Source organism: Bos mutus, chromosome 21 (assembly GCF_027580195.1).
Source record: "Bos mutus isolate GX-2022 chromosome 21, NWIPB_WYAK_1.1, whole genome shotgun sequence".
Classification (NCBI taxonomy): Eukaryota; Metazoa; Chordata; class Mammalia; order Artiodactyla; family Bovidae; genus Bos; species Bos mutus.
Genome location: NC_091637.1, coordinates 66,119,530 through 66,133,128, shown reverse-complemented (window position 1 = coordinate 66,133,128; position 13,599 = coordinate 66,119,530). Strand labels below are relative to the sequence as shown.

Sequence of the window (13,599 nt, the reverse complement as noted above, 5' to 3'; positions counted from 1 at the left end):
CCGGCCGGTGGGATGCCTGGTGACCGGAGCTGCAGCTCTGGGAGGCAGTTGTCATTGGGGTCCTTTTCTAACCACGATCTAACAAAGCACACGACAAGAGACAAGCTGTCAGGACACAGGTTGGAAGTGTTTCTGTTCACTCTGTTGTGCCCTACTTCTCTAACACAGCTCCCTAACATAAAGGGGACTCAGCTGTTTCGGCACCCTGAGATGGTGCCTGGCAAGTGTGCGCAAAGACCCGGCCACAGAGACCCACCAGGAGAGGGTCAGAAGAGGTGCTAAGGCTTCATGCTGGAGGTGAGAAGGCCAGGTGTGAAGGCAAAGACTGCTGGGTACCGATTCACGTGGAGGTATTTGGTTTTAAGTCTCTCTCTCTGCATGCCACCTTCCTTCCAAAAAGACACAACACAGAGAGACACCGATAGACAAGCCAGGATGAGACCTGAGGGGGAGAGCGGAGGGCTTCTTGGCTGTCTGCTCCCCACCCTCCACTCCACCCCCTCCCATCTCCCGTGACCCCTGCCATCCCCCCACCCCTGGCCTCTGCAGACAGCGCTGCCTCTTCCCCTGGCACTCCTCCAACTCCAGCAGAGGGAGAGTCTGGCCAAGTCTGCAGGACCACCAAGCCCAAGCAGCGGGTCCTGCTGGGCTTCCCAGGAGCCAAAAGGGAGATGATGGTTATAAGAAGACCAACTGTCGATGGAATTAAGGGGGTGATCAACATGGAAAGGCGAAGCTGAGGGAAGATGTGACTGTGTGAACAGCCAGGGGCTGTTCTGCCAACAGAGAAAGGAATAAACTTGCACTGTGTTCCTGCAAAGCCTGGACACAGCATAACGGACGCTGAGAGGACCAGACGCTGGCACCGCCAGCCCCACGCTCGTTCACCCCCGGGCTTCTTGGCTGTCTGCTCCCCACCCTCCACTCCACCCCCCTCCCAGCTCCCGTGACCCCGGCCGTCCCCCGACCCCCGGCCTCTGCAGACAGCGCTGTCCCTTCCCCTGGCACTCCTCCAACTCCAGCCACCAGGGATGCGGCTGGACCAACCCTGCTTGCAGCTGTTCTTCCACCAGGAGCAGGTCGTAGAAGGGGTCGTCTCTCAGCCAGGAGCTCTGACCCCGTCCAGGCCGGCCCCGCTTCTTCAGGACAGCCCACCCCGGGCCACAGCCCACGTCCTGCCGCACCCCTCACTAGGCTCCACAGCGGGAGACACAGCCAGTAGCGCTGCGGCCACCTGCGTCCACAGTGGTGTGGCTCACGGAGGGGGTGAGGCGGAACGCCCACCCGACCCTGACCTCTGAGCCAAGCTGTGCAGGAGGCGGTCTGCGAGGAGCAAACGCTGGCAGGAGATGCGGCGGGGGGCTGGGGACCCACGTGGAGCCCTGTCCCTTGCACTGTGACCCCAGCGCAGCTCACCTTTTCCTCGGCTGTGTCCCGACCTGCTGGACAGAGCGCTCCTCGGTGTAGAACAGCAGGCTCCGCTGCAGCGTGGAGACCAGCAGCACCTTCTGGCTGTAGTCCAGCTGCACAATGGAGGCCGGCTCCTCCAGCACCAGGTGCGACTGGCAGACGCCCTGCGGAGAGAGGCGCGTGAGGCCCACGGGGCCAGCTCCAGGGCCCCCAGCTCCCGGCACTGGCCCGCGGCCCTCCTGTGTCTGCATTCCTGCCAACGTCTACCTTAAATGAAGGCTCTCATCCTCACCGGGTTCAGTGCCAACCCACCGTGATGATACTACCCGGAGAAGCCCTCACTGGTGAGAAAACTGTCAGGGTTACCATCTAGGTCAGGCCACAGCAAGGTTGCCAAGAAACGCTTAAAACTTCTGTATGATTTTTAAAAATGCTTTCAGTACATGTGTGACTCTGTACCTCCCTGTTCACTGAACCCAGGGTAGGCGAGGTACGAGCAGGGAAGCCGGAAGATGTGAGGAGCCACAGGAACCAAGACATCCGTCATTCACAGCAGCAAGGCAGACACACTTCCCCCTCTACCGGCTGACGCAACAGCAACAACGACGATGCAACTCAACACGCCTCGACTCGCCGCTCCTTTGAGTTTCTCAGATGGCGCTTATATAGGTCACTGGGTGTGCACAGTGCTACAAACCACCTCGGCTGTCACAAAACCATGAATTTACAACTCGTGGGGTGAGAGCGAGAGGCCATGGCCACCGCCATCCTGGCTAATTTGCTCTTTCCCTGCAACATGGTGCAAAGAAGGAAGAATCCATAAAGATCTAAGCAGAAATATGCAGCACCATGTATATTATTTATTCCAACAGAACACAATGGGACTTTCTAAAAAACTATTGTGACAACTATCAAGTTCACATCACAACCTCCTCCACAAAGGGTTCAAAGTAATTCTGGGGACATTATATCCTGGCCTACTGAAAGGGTCAGAAGAAACAGGTTAGAAAGAAATGAAAATGTTACTAAGTATGTTAAAGAGCCAAGTAAAGCTTTGCGAGGCACTTCATCGCTGACACAAATGATGTGTCTTTGGGTCAAGTATCCGCTCCTGTAAGCCACTCTTCTCCTACAGCCTGTTTCTTTAACTGCGTAAGAAATACTGATGCAACGTCGTAGACCTTTGTGGGGAAAAAGGGAGTAGCCATCAGATTTGCTGTTAAGATTTACATACAGTAAAAGTCACCCTTTTAGATACATGATTCTATGAATTTCGACAAATGCATACCGGTGTGTAACCACCAGCATGACTGAGACAGGGGAACTCCTATTACCTCCACTATCATGGACATGAGGCCAGAGTTCCGTCCCACCTTTACTTACACAAACTGCAGTTTTTCAACTTTTGACTTAGCTCATAATGGAATCAAATTCATTGCATTGTACTGTGCAAAGGGCCTCCCTTGTGGCTCAGCTGGTAAAGAATCCACCTGCAATTCAGGAGACCTGGGTTCGCTCCCTGGGTTGGGAAGATCCCCTAGAGAAGGGAAAGGCTACCCACTCCAGTATTCTGGCCTGGAGAACTCCATGGACTGTACAGTCCACGAGGTCACAAAGAGTCAGACAGGACTGAGCGAGTTTCACTGTGCAAAACCATACATCTTTTCTGCAAATCTCATGAAACACCTGTGTCTTTAAAAACGGATCAGAACCTCAATAAAGCTGGGAACAAAGTGTGGGGAAATTAACAAGATGGCACCGGTCAGGCTCTCCCGTTCCACGTTCTGTAAACAGTGGCTGTGCAGCTGTGTAGCAGCCGAGACGGCTTAAGGCACTGTGCGTGTGCGTCACAAGGCGCTCGCCTGGCCACAGGATACTTTTGCTCTGGTTGAGCATAAACAAGCTTCGCCTGGAAAAGCCCTGAAGGATTGTGTGCGGTTATGTCTGCTGTGCCAGCTAGGAGAGAATAAACGTGTCTGCAGTTCCTACGGCTCCTCACATTTTCTTCCAGCCTCTTAGCCCGCACCTTGCCTACCGTGGGTTCAGGGAACAGTGCTCACAGTGAGACACAGCGAGACAATGGGTGCTGTGAGCAGGGTCAGCAGCACACAAGGAGAGTGCTCTCTGCGCGACTTTTCCCTCCGTTTCCTGATGTGCGTGAGCAACGCTCCCATGGTGCAACCCACGCTGTGGGAGTGACAGCAGGAAGCTGCACACACGGGATCCCTGAAAACCTTAACAGCAGGTTTTCCTGGAGAGCAGTTCTCAAAGTGTGGCCCAAAGTCCCTGAGGGTCCCCTAGGACTTCTTGAGGTCAAAGTCATTTTCATTATGAGGTTTCGCCCGCCTTCTTCATGGAGCAGTGGTTCATACTGCTGGTGGGTAGAGCTCCTGAAAGATCGGGGTTGGAGGGACCCCAAGGCGAGAAGGGCACCAAACTCCAGGAGCTGTTATGGTGCCCCCGGCCACTGGACATGTGCAGCAAAAACGTAAATTTCCCTTCAGAAGGTCTTTGATGCAGGAAAATAACAATCCCAACAACTCTTGACCTTGGAGACACCAGTTTTTTTATTCTGTGATGACACTGGGCCTGCACACAGCTCTCTGGCTGAGGCTGAAGTCCTGTGGTTCTTTTGAGGAGGAGCACTTGGACGACTGTATGAGCTGGGAGCTGAACTTTTTTTCCCCACAAAATACATTTTTACTTGAAATACTAGAATTATTCAAACTTGGGTCTTTGGCAGGCATTTTCTCAGAAGGAATAAAGCATATCTGTCACTTCAAGGAAAATAAGTGAGGGTATCTGTTGCTGATAGTAAGACTTGATCTTCACAAATGAAGATCAGAATCTGAAAACCTGTATCCACTCTTGTGAACCTGACATTCCCAACAGCTCAAGACCTTTCTCATCAGAATGATGGAGATGTTAACAAAGGTGCTGTTTTTGCTTTCAGTTCAGTTCAGTCGCTCAGTCGTATCCAACTCTTTGTGACCCCATGAACCGCAGCACGCCAGGCCTCCCTGTCCATCACCAACTCCTGGAGTCCACCCAAACCCATGTCCATTGAGTTGGTGATGCCATCCAACCACCTCATCCTCTGTCATCCCCTTCTCCTCCTGCCCTCAATCTTTCCCAGGATCAGGGTCTTTTCACATGAGTCAGCTCTTCGCATGAGGTGGCCAAAGTACTGGAGTTTCAGCTTCAACATCAATCCTTCCAATGAACACCCAGGACTGATCTCCTTTAGGATGGACTGGTTGGATCTCCTTGCAATCCAAGGGACTCTCAAGAGTCTTCTCCAACACCACAGTTCAAAAGCATCAATTCTTTGGCACTCAGCTTTCTTTATAGTCCAACTTTCACATCCATACATGACCGCTGGAAAAACCATAGCCTTGACTAGATGGACCTTTGTTGACAAAGTAATGTGTCTGCTTCTTAATATGCTGTCTAGGTTGGTCATAACTTTCCTTCCAAGGAGTAAGCGTCTTAATTTCATGGCTGCAATCACCATCTGCAGTGATTTTGGAGTTTTTGCTTTATATTATAAAATTAAATGTATCAACATTTGGAAGATCTGCATCAACATTTGGAAGATCTGCATCACTCTGTCGGAGAAGGCAATGGCACCCCACTCCAGTACTCTTGCTTGGAAAATCCCATGGGCGGAGGAGCCTGGTAGGCTGCAGTCCATGGGGTTGCGAAGAGTCAGACATGACTGAGCGACTTCACTTTCACTTTTCACTTTCATGCATTGGAGAAGGAAATGGCAACCCACTCCAGTGTTCTTACCTGGAGAATCCCAGGGAGGGGGAGCCTGCTGGGCTGCCGTCTATGGGGTCGCACAGAGTTGGACACAACTGAAGCGACTTAGCAGCAGCAGCAGCATCACTCAATATGTCAATATTTTCCAAGTGACCAACACACAAAATTACAGAATTACAAAATCAAATAAAATGAGTCAAGGAGCCCTTCAAAGTGCAAGACAGACCAATGGATTTCATTGTAACAGAGCAACAAAAATTCATCCACATGCTTTCAGATTCCATGTTGTAACCAACCTTTAAAGAAACTACCGTTAGTCAATTTGGGCATGTGATTAAAGAAGAACATAACACAGTCCTCTGGAAGGGCTACTAAAACACTCCTATTTCCCACCACATACCTGTGTGAGGCCAGATTTTCTTGATATACCCCAACCAAAACAATGTATTATGACAGACTGAATGCAGAATCCAGCTGTCTTCTATTAAGGCATATATAAAGAGATTTGCAAAAACATAAAGTGATGCTACTCCTGAAAGTAGTAGTAGTTTTTTATTTTTTTTCTGTCACACTGGAAGGTATGTGGGATCTTAGTTTCCCAACCAGGGGATCAAACCCAGGCATCCAGCATGGAAGCGAGGAGTCTTAACTATTGGACCACTGGGCACGTCCCATGTTCCGTGTTTTGTTTTTGGCCTCGCCTTGCAGTTTGTGGGATTTTCCAACCAGGGACTGAATCTGGGCCCTCTGTATTGAGAGCCCGGAGTCATAACCACTGCATCATCAGGGAATTCTCAGTAGTATTTTTTTCACAAAAATATACAAAAACTTAACCCATACAAACACAACCTCTCTGGAGTCCTCTTTTTAAGAGGTATAGTGTTAAGGGGTCCTGGGACCAAACAGTTTGAGAACACTGCAACAGAATATTCGTGATAGACAGGTCAGTCTCGGATTAGAGGGACTCAGATTTACCCAGCTAGTAATCGCTGAATTTCTGGACGCACTAGGAAAAATGGCTACAAAACAAAGAAGACGACGAAAGGAGCATACCACCAAGGAGAGAATTCCAACCGGGCAGACATCTGACAAAACAAAGCACAGGCAGGCTTCAAGCCACCCACACAACAGAAGCAGACCCTCGGTTTGAAGTTGAGCTCTGCTGGGCGTCACCTGGTGCCTGGACCCCTGGGAGCCTGGGTTTCTTATCTACTGACTGAAGATCAGAATGTGAGGCTTAGGGCTCTGTCCAGAGGTTTAATGAGCAAACACAGGGGTGGAGCTGGCTCCCTGCTGCCACCAAGCCTCCTCCTCCTCCACCACTCTCTCACAACCAAAGTTTGGCTGGGGTGAGCTCACCACCCACTCTGACCGCTGTCCACAGAGTGGACCAAGACTGCTGCCTGCCATGTCAGTATACAAGGGAGGTGGCAGCCATCAGCCACAGGGCTGTCCTCTCCCCTACCCCAGGGCGCACCCTCAGGGAGCTCAGGGTGGAGATACACAGGCTACCCCGCATCAAGCCAGCAGCCACTGTGGGCCACCCCCAACATGTGGCTGAGGGGTTCAGGATTGAAAAGCACGGGACACTGGCCCTAGTGTTAAGGGGCACATCAAAGGAATGTGATCTCAGTGAGCCCAGACTCTCGCATCTTCCCACACATAGAAAAGTGCTAAATTCGTTAACTTGAGAGATTTTTTCCTTTAGTTAGCACACTTCTTGATGTTCAACAAGCAGGTTTGTTCTTTCAAAGCTCCTGTAGATCCTGGTTCCTCCCCAACCTCTTTGGAAGGATCCCTCAGAGCTACCTAAGACTGTCTCCCAGGCTTAAGTCCTCAGTAAGCCCACCGAATAAAGATTCTCAACTTTTAGGTTGTGCTTTTTAGTTTTCAGTTGACAATTGTCGTGACTTTGAAATGTTTCATGTCCTCCTCTACAAACTGTCAAGGAATAAGGCTTGGTAGTGGCTTCTTTTCTAAGTGGCTGCAACAGACAACAGGAGAATGAGAAAAGCGTATGTTTGAGTAGAAACAAAGGCCAACTCTTAACACACAGAAGTAGAAGCTCACAAAGCGTCAGGAGAGCCCCTGAAAGAAAATGCTGCAAACAGCAACTGAGGACAGAAAGAGACACAGGGAATTTCCGGGGGACCTGGAGGTTAGGGTTCCAGGCTTTCACTCACGAGACCTGGGTTCAATCCCTGTTTGGGGAACTGAGATCCCACCAGCTGACTGGCGCAGACAGAAAAAAATGGGACAAGGATCAAGAAAACAAACTGACCAGCTATAATTTCTCCAAGTATCAGACCAACAATACTTCTGAAAATGATTTTACCTGATCTAGATCCAGAGAAGAATAGACGATTTTCCCTTTATCATCTCCAGAGAACAGTTTCATCCCATTGGGGCTCCAAGCCAGAGCTGTTATGCTATTTTTGTGAATGCCAGTGACGTCAAACCTCCGAAGCTATGAATAAACGATAAAAATAACACGCAAGAAAAAGAAAAGGAGAGACACTGTGAGATGTAGAGCTGTGTGGACGAGGCAGTATGCAACCCCTCCTGTTTTGTGGAGTAACTGGTGTTCCCAAGCTGCTTTCCAGGCAAAACCCTGCACAAGGGCCCATCTGTCTATTTACCTTGAAAACTGACGGAGAGGAGCCAGAGGCTATTAAGCAATTTAAATTACCCATATGCGCTTTTCACCAAGTGTCTTACAAGCAACAAAAATGTTATCTGACTATGAAGAGCACAGAATTAGGCTTTTCTGAGCAAATATTTTCTCAGCAGATGAGGACTTCTCATTTTAAAGGATGAGAGGAATTTGCCAAGAAATTAAGAAATGCTAAAATGGTTGGCACTTACCTGTTTATTTCTCCCTGGCAATGAGGATACAAGCTGAAAAACTGCAACCCTCCCAGAGGCTGTGCCTGCTGCTACCAGGTCATCGAAGCAGCTCAGCAGCTTCACCACCGTGATGGACTCCGTTTTCCCCTGAAAGAGAAAACATCTAAAATCAAATGGGCCTGTCACTGGGCCAGATTTCAAACTGTGAAACAGCACCTACAAGTGAAATGGAAAACCTCACCACACAGCAGCCTATACATACTCCTGATTGAAAATGAATATAGTTCAGAGATAATTATATCTTTTTCTTTCCAGGTTTTTTATTTTTGAAATGGCAAGTGTGAACCACTGAGCTCTTCTCAAGAGAATTCTAAGGAGCTTGGACAAGAGAGATTGTTCCCCCTGAAATCAGAGTCTGGAATCAGGAGAGCTGTCCCACTCCCAAGCTCTGCTTCCTTCTCTCTCAACATGGACAAGTCACCCACCAGCTGTCATCCGTGGTGTGTACCTGCCACACAGGTGTGCTGGAGGATCAACAACACACTTGAGAGTGCTTCATAAACTTATTCCTGGTGTGTTTAGATTCTTAGATCAATAATCACATTAAATAACATTAACGCAGGCTTCTTATACTGGTTTAGTAAAAAGCACATGTCAAGCACTGAATACAGATCTTTAGGCTTCCAGTGCACCTGAATAGTCGTTTTGTATTTTGAAACCACTCATTCAAAAAAATTACACAACCATTTCCACCTTGCTAAGACAAATGGCAAGATCTTCAATAGGCCGTTTTGAACCCTGATGCGGTAATTTACATGGTAATCAATCTGTCAAACCCGAGTGCACCTTGCGCCTTCAGGATCCTGAGTCAGCTGCTGGGTTAACACACAGCAGGGCGAGGGCCCGGCCTCTCAAAGCGGAGCCGCAGCAGCAAGACATGCACGCAGAGAACCGCCCCAGCGAGCGGAGGTGGTCACGCCGGAGCTCGCTTTCAGGCCCTGCTCAGGCTATAAACACGCCTGGTGCCAGAGCATGACACGGGGTAAGGGAGCTAGATCTTAAGTGACAGGAAGGAAAAGCGGGCCCTTGAAGATGCCTGCTTTTGCAAGTATACCCGTCTGAAGTCTTACTGGGACACCCTCTGGAACAGGCTGGAAGGAGGCGTGGGCCCAGACAGGAGGACCAGCCGGGAGCTTTCTGCGCTCATTCAGGCGGAGCAAGTTCGCACCCAGTCAAGAGAAGTGGCCAACTCCACAGGTGCCAGGGTGGAGAACCCCAGGGAGGAAAGACGAGTGTGAGGCCTGATGAGGATGCCGGCAGCAGCAAGGGACAGGGCACAGGCCTCTCAGAAGCACGTGTCCTGCGCCAGGCCGCCTGGCCAGCACTGCACAGGCATTACCTCCTGGGATCCTCAGACCACCAAGAGCATAGGAGATGGAGCTATCCTCGTGACACCAAGGCTGTGAGACTGGTCTCAGGTCACATAGCCCAGGGGAACCGAGTCAGGACTCTGCCTGAGTGTGACTGCAGAGGCCAGGCCCTGCTCTGCCTCGGGGCTCCAGCAGACCCATGGCTGTGGACGTGGGAGGCAGGGTCGGCCAAGGAGCAGCAGGACGGTGAGCGGAAGGCAGGGACTGTTAGGAACGGCTCCACCTCCGCTCGCAGGCGAGAAAGGCACACAACACGCCTTAGATGTGTATCGTCTGACATGCCAGCGGGGCCTCCCTGGTGGTCCGGTGGTTAAGACTCTGCAGTTCCACTGCAGGGTGTGCAGGTCTGATCCTTGTTTGGGGAACTAAGATCTTGCACACTGCATGGCATGCCCAAAATAAAAAAGAATATTTTTCCTGGGAATTTGTAATTACAAAAACTGCTACTCCATCAGTAATCCAAATCACTTATTGGAGATCTTGCCATGTCATAGCACAAAATCAGAACAGCTGTGTAATTTTTCTGAATGAATGGCTTCAAAATAAAAATCATCGCACAGATGGGCTGGAAACTGCAACGCCTGTAAACATGCTTTTAATAAACCAAGGTACTAGGCTTGACTTAACATTCTTTAATATGATTACTAATACATGTCATCATTCTTGACGTAAGAACCAAAACATCCAAAGAATCAGACTATCATACCCGACTATACTTCAGATAGAAACAAAATATGAAGTTTCAACTTCTGACAGGATAACACTCTGGCTGTTCTGAAAAACACTGCCCTCCAAACACCTAGAAATGCTGAATAAGATACATAAAGCACTTATTAAACGCTCAGCCGACCTCTATAAAGAAAATCTACAAGAGCCAAAACCCAAGAGAGCCCTTCTGTCAAACCAGACAGAAGCCAGCCCTGAAGCCACAGGCTGCCCAGTGACTGGTGAACATCCAGACCTGGGATTTTCTCAGGTGAGTAGGGGGAATGAGGACAAGGCTTCGGGCCAGATGAGGTAGGGAGCTGGACCTGACCTCCCCATAAAGCCAGAACCCATGAAGACCTAACGCTCAGGGAAAGTGTAAACTAGGGAAAAGTCAATTTGCTGGCAAATGGAGCTGACAAGGAACTCAGCCTTGTATCTCAGGCACTGACTGGAGTGAATAAAAAGAGCAGTTCCTAAGGATCTGTAATCACAAACCTGCCCCATCCAGCACCAGGGTTTAAAGTTACTCTCCCTCCCCACTCAAAAGCAGCTCCATGCAGGCAGCTTCTGACACGCTTCCTTGTCTGTAATGCTTCAAGGGGCCTGGCAGAGTGACCATAAACCCCACCTCTGGGGACTCAGTCTCGGCCCAGGCCCCTCAGGATTCACACATGTTGGGATCAGCCACACAGTTCACAGCCAGAGATGACCACAGGGAAACAGGCCCATGAAGAGGACTCAACCGAAAGAGCACCAACAGAACTGGACAACCCCTCATCCCAACTCAAGTACTTTCATGTAGACTAAGAAGAACCAGAACTGTAATGGAAATATACTTAAGGGGAAGGATAAATTGGAAATTTTGAATTAGCAGATATACACTACTACATATAAAATAAAAAATAGAGACCTGTTGCCGGGAGCCAGCATGGGAGATCCCACCCATGACAAAGGTCATGCGGAGAGGACCTGAAGGCAAAGGCGAATCAGGACTTGAGGGACCCCTTGGACCTGCTTGAGCATCTATCCCAAAACCAGAATCTGTCTGTCTTACTACTTTATGACTTTCACCAACTCCTCTGACATTAACAGGGGGCTATTCCTGACCACCTTTTTCTGAAGGACATCAACTTAGAGCTCTAGTTAATAAGTCTCCTGGGCATAATAGGAGTGTTCCAATTCAAATCCCTCAGATAGCTTTCTAACTTGCCTGACAGGTTTATCCGGACTCCTACAGCTACGCGTGTGATTGTTCACAGCCTCCCAACCACGAGAGGCACGGGAAGCTGGCATATTTTAACAATGCAGAGCTTCTAGGGGAGTTAAAAAATATTAGAATAGAACTGGTAGAGGATTTCATTGTTGAACTAATGCTTGCTGCCAAGTTCCCATATCCCTTACCCACTGTGTCCCTGGGAGTGTATTAATATAGTTGGTATATAGAAATATAAGTAGTAACCTTAATGTTAACAACCCTAGACCCTTGAGTTAATAAATTCTTTCCTTGTTATCCCCCACTGCACCTTTTGCCCTACAGGAATACAACTCTATCTAGTGCTTTCAGGCAGTGGCGCCAAACTTCAGAAAAATCACCTTTGGAGAAAATAAGTTTTTCTGGTTGACTAAGCTTTATCAGAAGAAAAATGTTAACAGGCCTTCTGGCCAGAAGATGATGTAAATCACCTAAAGCCTTTGTATATGATAAGTCTGCAGAAAGAAAGCCTGGTCTCAATAAGGGTCAAGGACTGCTGACCTTGCATGATTCTATACCTGCTATTATCCTCTATGTACAACTTAGGGTATAAAAGCTCCTTTTGAAAATAAAGCTACGGACCTGGCTTCATCAGAGCTTGGTCTCCCCGTGTCATTCTTTTTTTCTTTTCTCTCCTTTTCTCTCTCTGTTCTTCCTTCAGGATGACTACTTGGAGCACAGGGGCTCCCTGAGTTCACTTATCTGCCCGGGCTTCTAAGACTCAATTGGGAAGGCGCCCAGTGTCTTCAGGGCAAGGGTGCTCTGCGTCTTCACCCCACTGAGAGGGCGCCTGTGGCCTCCGTGAACAGGGCAAGTCTGGTGTCACGGACTTTATTGGCTTTCTGTGTAAACCAAGGTAGATCAAGCCCCTTTCTCTCCCCTTTTACTATCCTTATCGCCGATGCCGTCCTCCTGAGGGAATCCCTGGGTCCTACCAGGGCTGGACCCCGGTATACTATATAGCACAGGGAACTATCTTGTAATAACCTACAGTGAAAAAGAATCTGAAAAAGTGTAACTGAATCACTTTGCTATACACATGAAACACGATAAATCAACTATACTTCAATAACAAAAAAGTCTTTAAAATTTTCAAGGACTATAAAGGAAATTGAAACATAAGAGCAAACCACTATCAGAAATAATTAAATATACATGAAAAAGAATCAAAAGAATTTAAAATCTTAGTGGTGGATTAAAAGATTAGTCACAGCTGAAAGAAAAATCACTGAATTAGATGACAGATCTGTGCAGCAAAGATATAAATTAAGAAAGAGAAGTTGAGAGTCACAGAGGATAGAATACAAAAATCCAACCTACATCTAATTGGGATTCCAGAAGAAAAGAAAATAGGATTAGAGAGGGCAGTGCCTTCAGAGATAAGGCTAAAAGCTATCCAAAACTAGGGAAAAGCCTGTATCCTCAGGAGTACAAGCCTTGAACAAGATTCATGAAAAGAAATGCACACACACATATCTTTCAAACAATAAAACCTCAAAAGCAATGAGGAGATATTCATATGTCAGAGAAAAGAGGCAAATAACTAAATATGAATAATTATTAATAAAAGATGTCTCAACAAAGGAGTCCTGGAGACTGTAGAGTATCATCCTCAAAGTGCTAAGAGACAGAACTGATAGCCTTGAACAGTATGTCTTTCTAAACAATTTAAAGACAGAGACACAGGAATTCTCTGGCGGTCCAGTGGTTAAGACTCAGCACTTTTACCATGGCCTGGGTTCAATTCCTGGTCAAAGAACTAAGATCCTTGCAAGCCATGTGGCATGGCAACAAACAAACAAAGGCAGACACTCAGACGAACAAAACATCAAGAGTACTTGATTTTGTACTTTGAAGTACCACCCAAAGACTTCAACCCAAGAACTACTACAGGACACACTCCAGCAAGAAGGAAAATTGGTTGCAAAGGAAACCAAAATGTAACAAGGGATGGCAAGTGAAGATGCCGATAAAACTGTGAGGAAATCCAAACAGTGATTATAAAATATAATATGTCCAACTTGAGTAGTTAAATGTAGAATGAAAATACCAAATTGTCACATGCATAATGAGAAAGGCCAGATAAAGACATAACCTTCTGTGAATATAGACACAAAAAAATCTCAACTAAAGTACAGCAAGATTTTAAAACAGGCTATCATGATAAAATGCAGTTTAAAGCCAGGG

The 13,599-nt window shown here is 48.0% G+C and overlaps 1 protein-coding gene across 1 annotated transcript in view; it reads right to left on the bottom strand.

Moving 5' to 3' along the window:
- Window positions 1-13,599, bottom strand: part of TECPR2 (tectonin beta-propeller repeat containing 2) — a 101,132-nt gene that overhangs the window by 59,511 nt on the left and 28,022 nt on the right. The window contains 3 exon segments of the mRNA XM_070358011.1: window positions 1,417-1,574; window positions 7,511-7,642; window positions 8,041-8,169. Coding sequence (XP_070214112.1) covers window positions 1,417-1,574; window positions 7,511-7,642; window positions 8,041-8,169 — 419 coding nt within the window.